Raw genomic sequence first — 16,249 nt, forward strand, 5'->3', positions numbered from 1 at the left:
GAATACTGCTCACCCATAAAAAGGAATGAGGGGCTGATACCTGCTACAACATGGATGCACGTTCGAAACATTATGCTAAGTCCATGGTCGGCAAACGGCGGCTCACGAGCCACACGCAGCTCTTTGGCCCCTTGAGTGTGGCTCTCCCACACAATACCACAGCCTGGGCGAGTCTATTTTGAAGAAGTGGCATTAGAAGTTTAAGTTTAAAAAATTTGGCTCTCAAAAGCAATTTCAATCGTCGTACTGTTGATATTTGGCTCTGTGGACTAATGAGCTTGCCAACCCCTGTGCTAAGTGAAAGAAGCCAGGCACATTTCTAGGAGGTACCTGGAATAGTTAACTTCATAGAGGCAGACAACAGAACGGGGGGCACCATGCAGCTGGGGGTTGGGAGGACAGAGAGTTATCGTTCAGTGGGCACAGAACTTCTGTAGGAGACGATGAGAAAGCTCCAGAGAAGGGCAGTGGTAATGGCTGCACGTTATCGCACTCGATGCCACTGAAATGTACCTTTAAAAATGATTCACGTGGCCAAAACCGGTTTGGCTCAGTGGATAGAGCGTCGGCCTGCAGACTGAAAGGTCCCAGGTTTGAGTCTGGTCAAGGGCATGTACCTTGGTTTCGGGCACATCCCTAGTAGGGGGTGTGCAGGAGGCAGCTGATCAATGTTTCTCTCTCATTGATGTTTCTAGCTTTCTTTCTTTTTTTTTTTTTTTAATATATTTTATTGATATTTCACAGAGAAGAGGAAGGGAAAGAGATAGAGAGCCAGAAACGTCGATGAGAGAGAAACATCGACCAGCTGCCTCTTGCACACCCGCTACCGGGGATGTGCCCGCAACCAATGTACATGCCCCTGACCGGAATCGAACCCGGGACCTTTCAGTCCACAGACCAACGCTCTACCACTGAGCCAAACCGGCTTCGGCATGTTTCTAGCTTTCTATCCCTCTCCCTTCCTTTCTGTAAAAAATCAATAAAATACATTTAATTTTAAAAAATGATTCACATGGAAAAAAATAAAAATAAAAATGGTTAAAATGGCCGAAACCGGTTTGGCTCAGTGGTAGAACATCGGCCTGCGGACTGAAAGGTCCCAGGTTCGATTCCGGTCAGGGGCATGTATGTACGTTGGTTGCCAGCACATCCCCAGTAGGGAATGTGCAAGAGGCAGCTGGTCGATGTTTCTCTCTCATCGACATTTCTAGCTCTCTATCTCTCTCCCTTCCTCTCTGTAAAAAATCAATAAAATATATTTTTTTTAATAATAAATTGTTAAAATGTTATGTTACTTGTTTTACCACAATAAAAATGTGATTTTTTAAAATGCCACCTTGAGAGATTGTGTTCATGCCAAATGACCAAGCCCAAAATGGCCACGGGGCAGGCGGCGGGTCCCGTGAAGGGCCTTCCTACCTGGAGAGGAACTCGGCCATGGCCGCCGCCTTCGCTCGTCACCACAGAACCTTCGGACAAGTTCCCGTGGGGAGGCGCACCGCGGCACCTGGTACAACCACGTGCCACAAAATGGCGTCTGTCCGTGACGGCGGCCTGCAAAAACATGGCGGCGGCCTGCAAACATGGCGGCGGCCCCGTGGGCTGCCCGCAGCCGAGAAATTCCTCTGGCGTAGTGGCGTGGAAGCTGAGTGGTAGCCATGGAAACGTCGTAAAGCAACGCATTCCTCACGTGCTTGTGGCAATGCCGGTGTAAACAAACCTGCTGAGCTGCCAGGCCTGCAGCAGCACAGCACACACCACTGTGTACCGCCCAGAACACTTGGAAATGATAGTAAATGCTATGTTCGTAGTGTATGTGTTTGCATACTATGCTTCTTCGAATTTTTTAATTTTTTTTTATTTATTGCTTTGCGAGAGAAGGGGAGAAGAGAGAGAGAGAGAAACATCAATTTGTTGTTCCACTTATTGATACTTTCATTGGTTGATTCTTGTAAGTGCCCTGACTGGGGACTGAACCTGCAACCCTGGTGTATCAGGACAATGCTCTAAACAACTGTTATCCGGCCGGGGCTACCATTACTTTAAAATTTTTTTAAGTTTGCTGTGAAACAGTGTGCCACGTTACACACCAGCAGCCTCACACATCTTGTGTCTACTTCGCTTCTTGACTGTACTTTCCCTTGTGTTTGATTTAATCTTGTTATTTTATAAATTTCATGAAGCCTAAGTGTGTATTGTTTATAAAGCTTACAGTAGTGGACAGTAATGACCTACGTGTGTACATACACTCACCACTTTCTCACTGACTCACTCAGAACAACTTCAGTCCCGAAAACTCCATTTATGTAATGACCCTATTCTATTTAGGTGTACCATTTTTTATCCTTTAGACTCTATTTCCACCGCACCCTTTCTACTGTTGATGTTAGGTACACAAATACCATTGTGTTACAATGGCCTACTATTCCCTACAGTAACATCCTGTACGGGTTCGTAGCCTAGTAGCAATAGGCTAGTCCAGTGGTCGGCAAACTCATTAGTCAACAGAGCCAAATATCAACAGTACAACAATTGAAATTTCTTTTGAGAGCCACATTTTTTAAACTTAAACTTCTTCTAACGTCACTTCTTCAAAATAGACTCGCCCAGTGGAAGAGCCACACTCAAGGGACCTAAGAGCGCATATGGCTTGCAAGCCGCAGTTTGCCAACGGCGGGGCTATCCTATAGAGTAGGGGTGTCGAACTCAATCAGAGAAGGGGCCAAAATCTAAAATCCAGCCTAAATCGCGGGCCGAATGGTTTACTGAACAGTCATAAACTGACAATGTCATAAACTGACAGCGGAGTGCAGTGATGACAGCGCGGTGCGGGCCACATTGCAAGGCCTGGCGGGCTAGATTTGGCCCGCGGGCCTTGTGTTTGACACATGTGCTATAGAGCCTAGATGTGTAGTAGCTATACCGGCAATTTTCAACCAATGTGCCGCAAGAATTTTTACAGCACGCAATATTTTAAAAATGGGGCACTGACCTCTTTTCCCTTAGAATTCAGGGGTAGGAGCCTTTTTCCTGCCAATGGCCATTCGATATTTATAACATCACTAGTGGGCCACACAAAATTATCAACTTAAAAGTTACCTGCTATCTTTGGCCAACATTTAATTGCCTCACCCTAATGCCTTGGCAGGGCCAGACTAAATGGTTTCTCAGGCCTTATATGGCCTGTGAGCCAGATGTTCCCCACCCCTGCTTTAGATTGTCAAATTTAAAAAAATGACAACAGCCAACAATAGCTGTCTGATGTGAATGAATCAAAATTATACCTATTTTTTTTTGTCAAGTGGCATAAATACATTTTTTTTGGTGTGTGTGCCACAAAATTTTAGTAATTGGCTTATGTGTGCCATGAGCTGAAGAAGGTTGAAAACCAGTGGACCATACCATTTAGGTTTGTGTACGTGCTCTCTGTGTTGTCCACACAACGGTGAAATCGACTAGACCAGCGGTCACCAGCTGGTGGTCTGTGAGATCCAAAAGGTTGGCGACCACTGGCCTGGATGACACACTTCTTAGATGGCATCCCTGTCGTTAAGTGGCACATGACTGTACTTTGTTACCCAACTTAGAGTTGTGATGAGCACACGGTTTAAAGACTACAGCCTGCCAGGCACTGATGAGACGTGAGTCATCTGTGGGCGAATTCAAAGATTCAGATCTGGTATCAGAATCTTGTTCGCTTATGTCACCTGCAGCCCACCAGGTGTGCCATTATCCCGTAGTAGACTTCTATGGGTTTCCTCTCCGCCTGGATGTGTTAGCCCCCTGCCTCTCAAACACTGGGGGCTCAGTAAACATTCATTGAATAAATGAATACCTTCAAGAATGACACCTCCCAGAATGGCTAAAATATACTAACCACCACAAAGGGCTAAAATGCCCTTCCCTCCTCATACCAATCAATAGAGAACATAAAAATCAAAAGAACTAAAGGTAAGCCCTAGCTGGTTTGGCTCAGTGGATAGAGAGTCAGCCTGCAGACTGAAGGGTCCTGGGTTCAATTCTAGTCAAGGGTATATGCCTGGGTTGTAAGCTGGATCCCCAGTAGAGGGCATGCAAGAGGCGGCCAATCAATTATTCTCTCTCATCATTGATATTTCTATCTCGCTCCCTCTCCCTTCTACTCTGAAATCAGTATATGCTCATACAATTAATGAGCATTTGTCATGTTCCAGGCACTCTACTCAGCCCTTTACTGCACAATCCATTTAATCAGCATAACAATCCTATATAAAATGATCCTGACCTTATAAGCAATGAAACTGAGGCTCAGAAAGGAGAGTGCATTTGCCCAAGGTTAGTAAATCCTGAACTCAGACTAGAACCCAAGCAGTCACTACTGCAGAGCCCAAGCCCTCCTAATTACTTAGCTATGCTGGTTCAAGCACCCACTGAAATTTCCACGGACTCAATTACGTTCTTTTTTCTGAGCCTTCATCTCACTTTTCCATTGGTCCAGGAAAATCAAAGGAACCTGTCTTTGGAATGCATCCACTGCTTGAGTCAATGGCTACCTAGCAACTCCAGGAGGGTCATATTTTCAGTCTTTATCAAGATTTCCACTATAGCAAAACAGAGAAATCACCTCAATGCTCAAAAGCAGCGCTGTCCAATCAAAATATACCATGAGCCATCTACAAAATTTAACATTTTCTAGTAGCCTCAGGAAAATAAAATAATAAGGTATGGGTGAAATTAACTTTAACATAGTTTATTAAACCTAATATATCTAAACTAATGTATCCCATTAATTATTTGTTCATATTGAACAAATAATTAATGGGATACATTAGTTTACATTCTTTTCTTCATACTAAGAGTTTGGAAGCTCATGTGTGTTTTACACTAATCACACATTTCAATTAGAATTCCCCATATTTCCAATGGTCGGTAGCTAATGTGGTAAGTGGCCACTATCCTGGACTTCTCTGGTCTAAAATGTTTGCCTCTCTTTTTCTCATCTTCCCTTGTCTCGGTGGATGCTCTACTTTGTCTTTATCAGTCCTATATTTCTTTTCAATAGTTGTCATCTGTAATAGTCACCAACGAAAGCATTTGAGCGACAGAGTATGCCATCATGACTCCCATTAATCCTATATCTATCACCTCTGATCACATCACCATTGTCATCTGCACTTCCCCTTCGTCCGCTGTCTGCTCTCATCTTCCTTTCTTCCCTCCCAGGCCATCACCCCTTCGGGAAACCCACAGTAGAGCAGCAAACCTCTTCCTCTGTCTGTGGCCACCTTCATTCGCAGTCCGGGTTAAATCACTGGCTCTACACCTCAGTAAACTCACTTGTAAAGCAGGAACAACCACACTTGTGGTCACTACCCACTTGAGAGGCGTTCCAAAGGTCACAGATACCCTATGCTGTGACTTTCTCCTCCCATCTGTGTCCCTCTTACCGCCCCATTCCTCAGCGCCTCCATCCTCCTTCCCAATGCCACGTGTCCCTCATCTTCCTCAGCTGGACACCTCCCCACCCCCCGTATCCAGAGCATCTCCATGGGAATGAGGAGGAAGGCCAGGTCCCAGCAACTGGGAGCAGATGAGTGGGAGCCCAGGAAATAACCGACTCTCTGGGGGAAGAAGACCCGCCAGTTTTCTGTCCGTTAAAAGAAGAAGGATAACAAGTGCCCTAGCAAAACCCACTCCAAAAACCCACAAGGGCGGGAAAGCCCTTCAGAAATAACTTTTGCCACCGGCTCCGAATTGTGAGACCACTCCCCACCCTTATCTTTACGAGAACAAGGCACAGGGAAGAGGCTGGGTCTTCGCAGGCTGGCCACTTCGTGTGAAGAAACAAATCCTCCTTCTGTCCCCACAGGTCCCCACATCCTTCCCAACTAGAAACAGGAAAGGTGAGATCCCAACCTGACGCAACTGCCTCCTTTACCCTGAGCCCTCGGTCATCAAAACACAGGCAATCAAAATATAAAGTGAGCCCTCGATGGTTTGGCTCGGTGGATAGAGCGTCAGCCTGTGGACCAAAGGGTCCCAGGTTCTATTCCAGTCAAGGGCACATGCTGGGGATGTAGGCTCAATCCCCAGTAGGGGGCATGCAGGAGGCAGCCAGTCAATGATTCTCTCATCATTGTTGTTTCTCTCTCTCTCTCTCTCTCTCTCTCTCTCTCCCTTCTTCTCTGAAATCAATAAAAATATTTTTTTAATAAATAAATAAAGTAAAACACGATCCCATGCTGAGGATGTGGTGAAATGGGCCCTTCCCCACCATGCTGGCAAAAGGCAATTTGGCAAAACCTCTCAAAAGTCCTGAAATTTGGAATATCCACTTCCAGGAATTGAAGGCGGGGATTACTACAAGCCACAAGGATGTCTACTACAGTGTTATTTATAATAATGTAAAAGTATAAACAAACATCTGACAATATAATTTAGGTTAAGTAAATTATGGTACATCCATGTAATCCCATTCAGGAATTAAGAATGGCATCTATATCTATCTACATCTATATATCTATATCTATATATCTATATCTATATCTATATCTATATATCTATATATTTCTATATATAAAAGCCTAATATGCAAATTGTCCCCTCGGGAGTTCAACCGAGAGACTGGGAGTTCAATCACTCACTATGATGTGCACTGACCACAAGGGGGCAGTGCAAAATGAAGGAAGGCTCTGGCCAGCAGCCAGAAGGTCCTGATTGGCCCTAATTGCCAGCCAGGCCTAGGGACCTCTAGTTTTATCATCCTATATAATAAAACCCTAATATACAAATCTACCAAATGGCAGTATGACCAGTCACTATGACACACACTGACCACCAGGGGGCAGTCACTCAGTGCAGGAGCTGTCCCCTGGTGGTCAGTGCGCTCCCCCTGGGTGAGTGCAGTGGCAGTGGTTGCAGGAGGACATCCTCCGAGGGGTCCTAGACTGCAAGAGGGTGCAGGCTGGGCTGAGGGACCCCTCCCCCCAGCCAGTGCACGAATGTCATGCACAAGGCCTCTAGTTTGAAAAAATGTTCCGGACTTATGAAGAAAACTTCATATCTCCATCTTTCCTCAGTTTTCCAGGTTCGTCTGTATACTTGAAAAATGCAACATGTCCAAACAGGACTTGATTGTCAAGTTTAACCTATTCCAACCCCAATCTTCACATTTCAGATTATGGCACCACCATTTGCTCAGTTCTTAGACCCAATACCTAGGACTAATCCCCAATTCTCTTCTTTCACCCCCTCCTCCTATCAAATTCATGAGCACCTCTCATGCGCTGGACCTTCTGAATCCAGCCACTCTGCCCATGCCCCCACCATCATAATAATTCAAAGCACAGTCAATTTTTGTTTTGACTTCTACAGTAACCCCCTAACTTTTCTCCCGGCTCCTATTCTTACCCCCAACAGTCTCTTTTCATTCAGCAATCCAAAGGATCTTTTAAAAACATAAATCAGTCTCCACCCTCCCCTTATTCACAGAACAAAACCCAAGGGTCCTAGGTAAGCCCTCTATGACCAGGTCCCTCATCCCTTCCCCACACCCATTCACTCCACTCCAACCACAGCGGTGTCCTTACTGTTTCAATAACATGCTGAGCACATTCCCACCCAAGAAATTTGCATCTGCTGCTCCCTCTACCTAGAGTATTTCCCATATATTTCATGGTTGGCTTCCAGTAAAACGTCCTCAAGAGATCCTTGCTGATTATCCCATGCCTCTCCCTCTCTTTGCATGCTCTTTGGTTTTATTTTGCTCAGGGTTTCTTCATAGCTATGGTACACCGTTATACTAATACTAGAGGCCTGGTGCACGAAATTTGTGCACAGTGTGAGGGGTCCCTCAGCCCAGCCTGCACCCTCTCCAATCTGGGACCTCTTGAGGGATGTCTGACCGCCCATTTAGGCCTGATTTCTCTGGGATCAGGCCTAAACGGGTGATCAGACATCCCTCTCACAACCTGCAGGCCTGGTTCCCCCCAAATGCCCTTCCCTGCCACCCAACTGTCTTCTCCTGAAGGCCTTGTACCCCCCCAACTGCCTTCCCCTGCAGGCCTGGTACCCCCTAACTGCCCTTCTCTGCTAGCCTGGTCACCCTTAACTTCCCACAAATGCCCTCCCCTGTGGGCCATCTTGTGTCCACATGGGGGCAACCATCTTTGACCACAAGGGGGCAGCCATCTTGTGTCTTGGTGTGACAATCAATTTGCATATTACTCCTTTATAAGATAAGATTAGATTATTCATTGGCCCCCAATGAACATGCCTGCTGGAATCAGTACCCTTGGATAGTTGCTTCCAAGTTGACTCTGGGCTTATCCACGCAACTTGCTTTGGCTAATGGGACATTAGCAAAGGTTATGGAAGCAGAGGCTTAAGAGGGTCTGCCTGCTGGGGTTTGGCACCATGGAACACCTCTGCTGCCACCATGCAGAGATCTGGAGAAACCACGCGGATGAAAACTGAAGTACCCCAGCCAACCACCAGCCACGTGAACAAAGCCATCTTGGACCACCCAGCCCCAGGCAAGCCACCAGATGACCACAACCCAGGCAAGAGCAGCAGAACTGGCCAGCTGGGTCCAGCCCAAAGGGCAGACTCCTGAGCAAATAAATGATATGGTTTTAAGCCACTACCTTTGGGGTGGCTAGTTGCGGAGCAATAGATAACTGTTACAATAGTTTATCTGTCACTGGCTATGGCAGAGGCTCCTAGATATTCAGCAAATTGTTTGTCTCTTCTTCCTGGACTGACTTCCCCATCTTCTTTGCAGTGATTAAATTCTAGCCAATGAAATGCAAGCATAAGTGATCAGGGAAACTTTAGGGATGAGGCTTTTAAGGGGATTTGCCTTCTCCACATTTTCTCTCCTTCCTGGATGAAAACAATGACAATATTGCAAAATGGAAGGGGCCTGGAGTATGAAAGAATGGCCCACCAACCAAAAGTATTCATCTTGAATGTTCTGTGAGCAAGAAAAGATTTCTAGTAGATGCCCGGCTGTCGTGGCTCAGTGGTTAAGCGTTGACCCATGAACCAGGAGGTCACAGTTCAATTCTGGGACAGGGCACACAAACTCCAGTGTGGGGAGTGCAGGAGGCAGCCGATCTCTTGATTCTCTCATCATTGGTGTTTCTATCTCTCTCTCCCTATCTGTTCCCCTCTAATATCAATTTTTAAAAAGACTTCTACTAGAGCCATTACACATGTAGGAACCTATGCTAATCAATACACTGACCAACATTCTCAATCCACTTGTTTAGTGTCTGTCTGGCTCTACCCCACCTTGACAGTCACACATGAATGAAAGCACCATGAGAGCAGGGGCCTCACCTGTCTTGTTTGATTTCCAGTGCCTAAAGCAGAGTTGGGCTCACTAAATAATTACACCTGTTGTAAATTAAATATGGTCACTAATGCTCTGCAGCTCCTCCCACCAAGCGGAGGAGTCCGTATCACCATCATTGAAATCCAGGCTATGTGTCAGAAAATTTAAATCACTTGCCAAATGACAGTCACCGATCAGAAACTGTGTGACTTCCAAATCTTAAGAGACCTTGCAACTTTCGCCCTTGCCCTCTTGGGACATGTAAGAAACATGGGCTATCCCACCGGAGAGGCCACATGGAGAGAGAGGCTCAGCTGTCTTAGCCACCAGCCAATCCACCAGCTGATGCGGTCACATGAGGGAGACCGGACAAGAATAGCAGAAGTGCTATCCACCCAATCCCAGTGCAGAGAATCACGGAAAATGACAACTTGTTGTCTGAAGTCCAAAGTTTTCTAAACATGATTAAGTCTAGGGATGGTTTGTGACACCACAATCAAACATAGAGACTGACCATATGAAGACCAAATAATTGATATGTGTATGGCTACCTTGCCCTTGCTGTAGAAGGAGGTTCTGTATGTATCCACCCCCAACCCAATTCCTGGTGTTTGCCTCCCCTTCTAATCTCACCAAAATAGAACCCAAGTCAGAACCACCTGCGCCTGGCCAGCGCCCGCCATTCCTAGCGTCACCTGCCTGCCTTTCAGATGGTCTGTGTGCCTCCAGCGTCTTTTCTGTCCCATTCACCCTGCAGACCTAGCTTGTGGGTTAGGGTTATGGTTATGGCTAGGAAAAATATCAATAAGAAAACACCACTCTGTAATGTGAAAATTAAATCAAATTTGAATTTCAGGGTCTACAAATAGTTTTATTGGAAAATGCTCACGTATGTATTGTCCGTGGCTGCTGTGTGCTGCCCAAGCAGAGCTGAGTGGTTGTGATGGAAACCACATGGCCCGCAAAGCCTTAACTATTCACTATCTGACGGCCCTGCTGCAGGCTGCCATCAGACTAACCTGGACTCGTCTTTTTTACTGAATTCAGTCCCCAACTTTTGAAGACTTCCGTCTCCTCCTCCAAGGGGATGAAACGTGGTGCTATGTCAGATCCCAGGAGTTAGCAACCTAAATTCGTTTCCAGGGGCCCTCTATCAGGTATTATCCGCTTTGTGTCTTCGTTTGGTTTGTTCTTCCGGAGCAGCAGGCTACCTATTGCCACCTAAACCCTCCCCATGTCTCACTCCCCTCAGGGTCCCCAGGTCCCCAGCCAGGAGCGCTTCCCTGCTTTGCCAGATGTTTCCCCAGGTGAGTTCTATGGAACATCAACCCCGAGAGACAGCTGTGGAAAAAGGAGACTCCAGACTCTCCCTCTTTGCGTCACAATATACGTTCCTGGCCTGTGAAAGGCTCCGAGGAGTCTTGCAGGAAAGGCACCAGTTTCCCTTTGCTTAACTCAACCGCTCCCAAACATGTTAACCATAAATATGTTTTGTCTACAGAACCCTTGTTGACTACCAGCATCTAGAACAGTGCCTGGGTTTCAACACTTGTTGAAAGTATGAGAAATGACAACATTCCACAGAACTAGGAATCCACAGAACATACCTTGGAAGTGCAGCTCAGGCTCTTCCTTCTCTCTCTTCCATCTGGGGTGTTCCCTCCCGTGCCTTCTGTTCTACACATGTAACGCTAATCATAATAGCTATCATTCCCTCAGCACCTGCAGGCACTGTGCTAGAGACCACACGAGACCCTTGAAAAAGTCATCTCTTCTAATCCTCACGACCACCTCTGAGGAAGGCATGTTATTCTGTCACTGCCATTTTTGCCAAAAATCACCATGGGTCAGAAAACTTAAATCACTGGCCCAAGATAAAGCAAGTAGAAAAGCTAGAATTCAAAACTACATCCATCTAACTCCAAAGCTCAGGAACTTTCTCCTCCACCAAAGTCTGTCCCTGTAACACACGGGGACTGATGTGCTGGCTCTACGCCTGATATCCCTCCCTGCCTTCTTCCGTGCTGGCTGAACCCTGATTTGTATGAAGAGGCAACAGGTCAACCAAGGCAAAGGATCGTGACTCGCCGAGCCAATCACAATGGTGTAGCAACCGGGACAAGCATTTGACCCAGTTCTGGACAAGAAGACATAATTAAACATCATCTGTGGGGGTAGGGAGGAGGAGCTGTCCTGAGAGAGCTGAACAAAGATATGGACCAGTTATGCCTCGACCCTCACCCAGTTCCCCTCCTTCCTGCCTTGAACCTGGTGTAATGGCCGAGGCTTCAGGGGCCATCTTGCAACCATGAGTATTTGCAAAGACATCGGCTCTGATATTAACTTACTGAGCCAAGGACATACCTCCAGACTTCTTGTTACATAAGAAAAAGGAGCCATTATTTGATTAACCACTGTGGCTGGATTTTCCGTTTCAAGCAGCTGAACCCATCCCTAATGGACCCCTATGCTTTCCCTCAGATTATTTGCTGTTTGGACCTTATCATTATTTCACATGTATATTACTAGCCTTGCCTCCCTAGCCATGAAGTACACTTCCTGTAGGCTAAGCCCATGCTGTATATCTTTGTTTCTACAGGGGGACAGGCATGTTTGTAAATTTTGCTTATTGTCAAGGTTTTCGAGGATAATCGCTTCAATTTAATACTTCAGTGTTTGGGAGCAGGAAGCTGTCACCATCAAATAGTGAGCTATGTGTATCTATCTCCTAACAGGTTAGTATTTCTCAAAGTGTCAGTATGAAAACATACATCAGAAACATCTGAACTGTTTGTTAAATGCAGGTTCCTGGGCCCCCTCCAATCCCAAGTGAATTAGGCTGCCTGGGGTTAGAGGACGGAGATGTGCATTTTTAACAAGCTCCCTGGGTGGTTTGGATATGCAACCTTTGAGAACTATTGGGATACATAAACCCTGTGGGTCCAAAGCATGCATGGGGTTTGGCAGGACTTGGCTAGACCCCGAGTCACCAGCCCCTCCTCAGTGGCCCCACTCCAGCCCTAAAGATCTGGGAACTTGAGACCCTTTCATGGGCAATAGGGATAAAATGATTGGCATGCCCTGAGGCACACTGGGACTAGGAACCAAACAAGCAGATGCAATCTCAATCATTGGAACAGCCCACCATGCCAGCGCCTCACCCCCCAGGGTCAAACGAAAACCGCCAGGCAGAGAGGCAGCAACAGAGCCCGGGCCCACTGCGGCCATGGGCGCTGTCCAGGGAGTTGTCAGAGGACAGAGCATGGGAACAGGGGAACAGACGGCTGGAGAGACTTACACAAACTAGCGTGTGGGGCTCCTGGCTCAGCCGCAGAAGAGACTGCAGGTGGCCCGTTGGCTTATGTGTTTATTTACTGCACACAGCTCTGAACAGAGTCACACCTTGGGTGCTGCTCAGACAGAAGGCTGGGTCAGGGCATCCCACTCTCTTTCTTCCCGCAGCAGAATCCTAGCCCAGACCGTCCTCCCAAAGCTCTGAGAAAGAAAATACCTGTGCCTCCCGACAGAATTTCCACTCCTCTGATACCCCCTGACATTCATCTTATTTCATTTCTGAGGATCATTTTCCCCGATGACAGGTGCACAGAGCCATGTATTTCCAGGGCAGCAAACAGGATATTCAACACACACACACACACACACACACACACACACACACACTTTCAAAACGATGACCTTTCTGCCCGCTGACATCCAGCCAAATCCAAAACCTCGGAGGAAAAAGACTTGAAAGCGAACCCGAGAGAGGTGGTCACCCAGGCTACCAGGGGGCGGGAGGAGGTCCGGGACACAGAGGGGCAGAAAGATTCAATTAGGGACTGAAGAGTTCAGGCCTTGGAAACTCAGCGACTGCCAGCTATGGGGAGTTCCCAAATCGAATCAAGCCGTGCGTGCGGCGGGGCCAGCTTGGGGAAGGGAAGCGAGTCCAGCCCCTCGGATGTTTCAAACAACCTGGATGCCCAGCGGTTCTGTGGCCATGAGGCACATCCTGAAACCTTCCTCCTCTGACCCAGTGGCCTTTGGAAGAAATAACTGCTGCCATCTTCTTTCTGGGCAACTTTGCATCCACCCTTACCCCACTCCCCCACCGAAGTGCTCCCAACTCCCCCTCAAGTTCCCTCGGAGAGAATGCTACCACTGCCGAGGATAACTCCTCCATCTCCACCTTCCCTCAGGGTCCCACCGAGATTCAAGAGTGTTTTCCCGCACCCCTGTGGGCTGGTCCGGGCATATATATATTTTTAAATCTTTTTTACACATTTTAGGCCTGCAACAGCTCCCTGCATCCAAGTAATCAGATTGAAAATGGGTAGTTCCATGGGGCTATTTCTTAATGCATCTTTGCCTCCTGACATGTATATCACTTTGGGTGGGGGAAAAAAATCCAAGGAGCAAAAAGTGGGGGCTGGGCCGGAGGCAGGGAGAAAGAAGAGGTCTATATTTACAGGCAACCCCGTTCTGCGAGCAAAAGCCACCTTTTGACACCTGCAGAATGCGCAGGATCACGTGGGCCCTCTGCAGCGCCTGCATGTCTCACCCGGCACAGGAGCCCCCGCGGCACATAAACAAACCCACCGGCGCCGGCGACGGCGAGCTCACTCCTCGGAGAGGAAGCGGATGGCAATAACGGCCGCAGAAATAATAATAAAGGGAGGGTAACAATTACTACTACCACCGCCACCCAGCCGGGCGCAGACGACAGCGGCACAGAGAGGGGACAGCCAGTGCAGGCTGTGCAGAGAGATAAATCACGGAAACCCACATCGTGCCCCCACCCCACCCCCAACAAACAGAATCAAAGGAAAGGGGATGGTGGGGAGAGAAGCGGGGGGGGGGGGGGGGGGGGGCGGGAAGGATTGCAATCCCCCATCCAACCCCCCTCCCCACCACCCCCTAAGCAACACCTACCTCCAGGGTCCGGATCTCTTTTTGCGTGAGGTCGTTGGAGGTAGCACATTTGGTCCTAAGCCCTTCCAGGTTGGAGATACTCAGGTCTATCATGTTTTGGACCAACTCGCACTGCTGTAAGGCTTTTTGCAAACTCAGAGGCTGCTGCTCCTCGCTTTTCGTCATGTTTTCCTCATCCATCGCTTGCTCTGCAAGCCCCCCGTCCCTCCTCCTCCTCCTCCTCCTCCTCCCGGAGAGAAAAAAGGGGGGGCCGGGGGGTGCAGAGGTAGCCTACCCCCTGCGCCTCTCCAGCCACTGCGACTCCTCAGTGTCTCATGGAGAAGAAACCTAACATCTCACACAGGGTTTGAGGGGGTGGGGAGGGAGGAGGGGACAAGAGCCAAAATTTATTATTTTATTTTGGGGTATCAAGCCGACTCCATTAGAATGTCTCCTCTCTCTCTCTCTCTCTCTCTCTCTCTCTCTCTCTCTCTCTCTCTCTCTCTCTCTCTCTCTCTCTCTCTCTCTCTCGCAAACCAGGTGATGTGATGCTGTCTATACACTTAGGGAGGAGGAGGAGGAGGAGGAGGAGAAAGAGAGGAGGGGGAGGAGAGGAGGCGGAGGGAGAGGCGGAGAAGAAGGCAGATAGCGCTCACTCCTTACACACCGGTTCCGTGGAGGGCAACATTTTATATATATTTTTGGCTGGCTGGCTTTATGTAAAAAAAAAAAAAAAAAAAAAAAAAAAAAAAAAAAAAAAAAGAAGAAGAAGAAAACAGAAATCTGGTTCGCCCCCCTCCCGGTGGCAGGGACGGGTGCGTTAGCGCGTTCTCAGGGAGCCGCCTGCATGGCTCCCGCGGCTGCGGCGGCGCCCGCGGCCGGCGGTGCCCTCCCCGCGCTGCCGCCGCCGCCGGCTCCGGGCTCCGGGAGGACGGCCGCCGCGCCCGCGCCCGCCTCGCTCCGCACCGACATCTTGCCTGTCAATCACCGGGCGGGGAGCGAGGATGGAGGCGAGCGCGGGCCCCGCCGGGGAGGCGGCGGAGGGGGCGCGGGCCCGCGCGGCTGCCGGCGGGGGCGGGGGGCGCGGAGCTCGCCTGGCAGCGACATTGCTACCGGGGAGCGCGCGCTGCGGTGCATGGCGGAGGCGGCGGGGAGGGACCGGGAGCGCGGGGGCCGGGCGAGGGGCGGGGGAGGGGGGTTCGGACGGGGACGGGGACGGGGACCCGGGCCGGGGCCACCACACAGCCCCGCTCTCGCGAGACGAGGCGGGAGCGCCGCCCGGCAGGTGCGCTCCCCGGGAGCAGGTGTGCGCCCAACTTCAAAGCCCCGGGTGCGCGCCAGCGACGCGTCGTCCGCGTGAACCCGGGCACGTCTCCTCCGGCTCTCCGGCCGTGCGCGCCTGCCTTTCTGCTCGGTTGTGCTTTCTGGTTACTGGGGGGAAAGAAAACAAACCTGATGTCTGGCCTGAGCTGTGGGAAGCTGCCTCCTAGAACTGGTCCCCTGGCCTGCAGTGACCCTGATGGGTGGCTTCCCATGGGGGGGGGGGGGGGGTAATGCCTTCATCGGATGGTTGCCAACTCCTCCATGCCCTGCGTGATCTGTCCCTGGCCTATCTAACTGGCCTTCTACCTGCGAACGATGGCTCCAGAATGGCTTTTACACTTCAAAATGGGGAGGGAGGGGAAATCAAGAGAATACTTTGTGACATGACAGTTATAAGATATTCTCATTTCAGTGTCTGTATATGAAGCTTTATTAGACACCACTCACTTGTTTGTTGCGTTTGCTTTTGCATTAATTATAACAGCAGACTTGAGGCGTTGCAACAGACACTGTTATGACTTGCAACGCCTACGATATTTAGGTATCTGGACCTTTTCATAAAAGTTAGGTGACCCTGATTAAATCGCCGAACATGTTCTTGCCTCCGAGTTCTCTGCGCTTTGTGTCCCCTCTGCCCAGGCCACACTCTCCGCCCCCCCCCCCCCCGCAGCCCCCCCCCCCCCAATCCTCTCCTATTGCCTC

At 49.0% G+C, this 16,249-nt stretch overlaps 2 protein-coding genes across 2 annotated transcripts in view; one reads left to right on the forward strand and one right to left on the reverse strand.

Moving 5' to 3' along the window:
* Positions 1–14,425, reverse strand: part of KSR2 (kinase suppressor of ras 2) — a gene marked incomplete at both ends in the record, with an annotated part of 266,707 nt that extends 252,282 nt beyond the window's left edge. The window contains one exon of the mRNA XM_084868405.1: positions 14,246–14,425. Coding sequence (XP_084724531.1) covers positions 14,246–14,425 — 180 coding nt within the window. The remainder of the gene's footprint in view (positions 1–14,245) is intronic.
* Positions 1–16,249, forward strand: part of RFC5 (replication factor C subunit 5) — a 490,240-nt gene that overhangs the window by 432,813 nt on the left and 41,178 nt on the right. The window lies entirely within an intron of this gene.

This window comes from Pipistrellus hanaki (genome assembly GCF_964339955.1).
Source record: "Pipistrellus hanaki genome assembly, chromosome: 19".
Classification (NCBI taxonomy): Eukaryota; Metazoa; Chordata; class Mammalia; order Chiroptera; family Vespertilionidae; genus Pipistrellus; species Pipistrellus hanaki.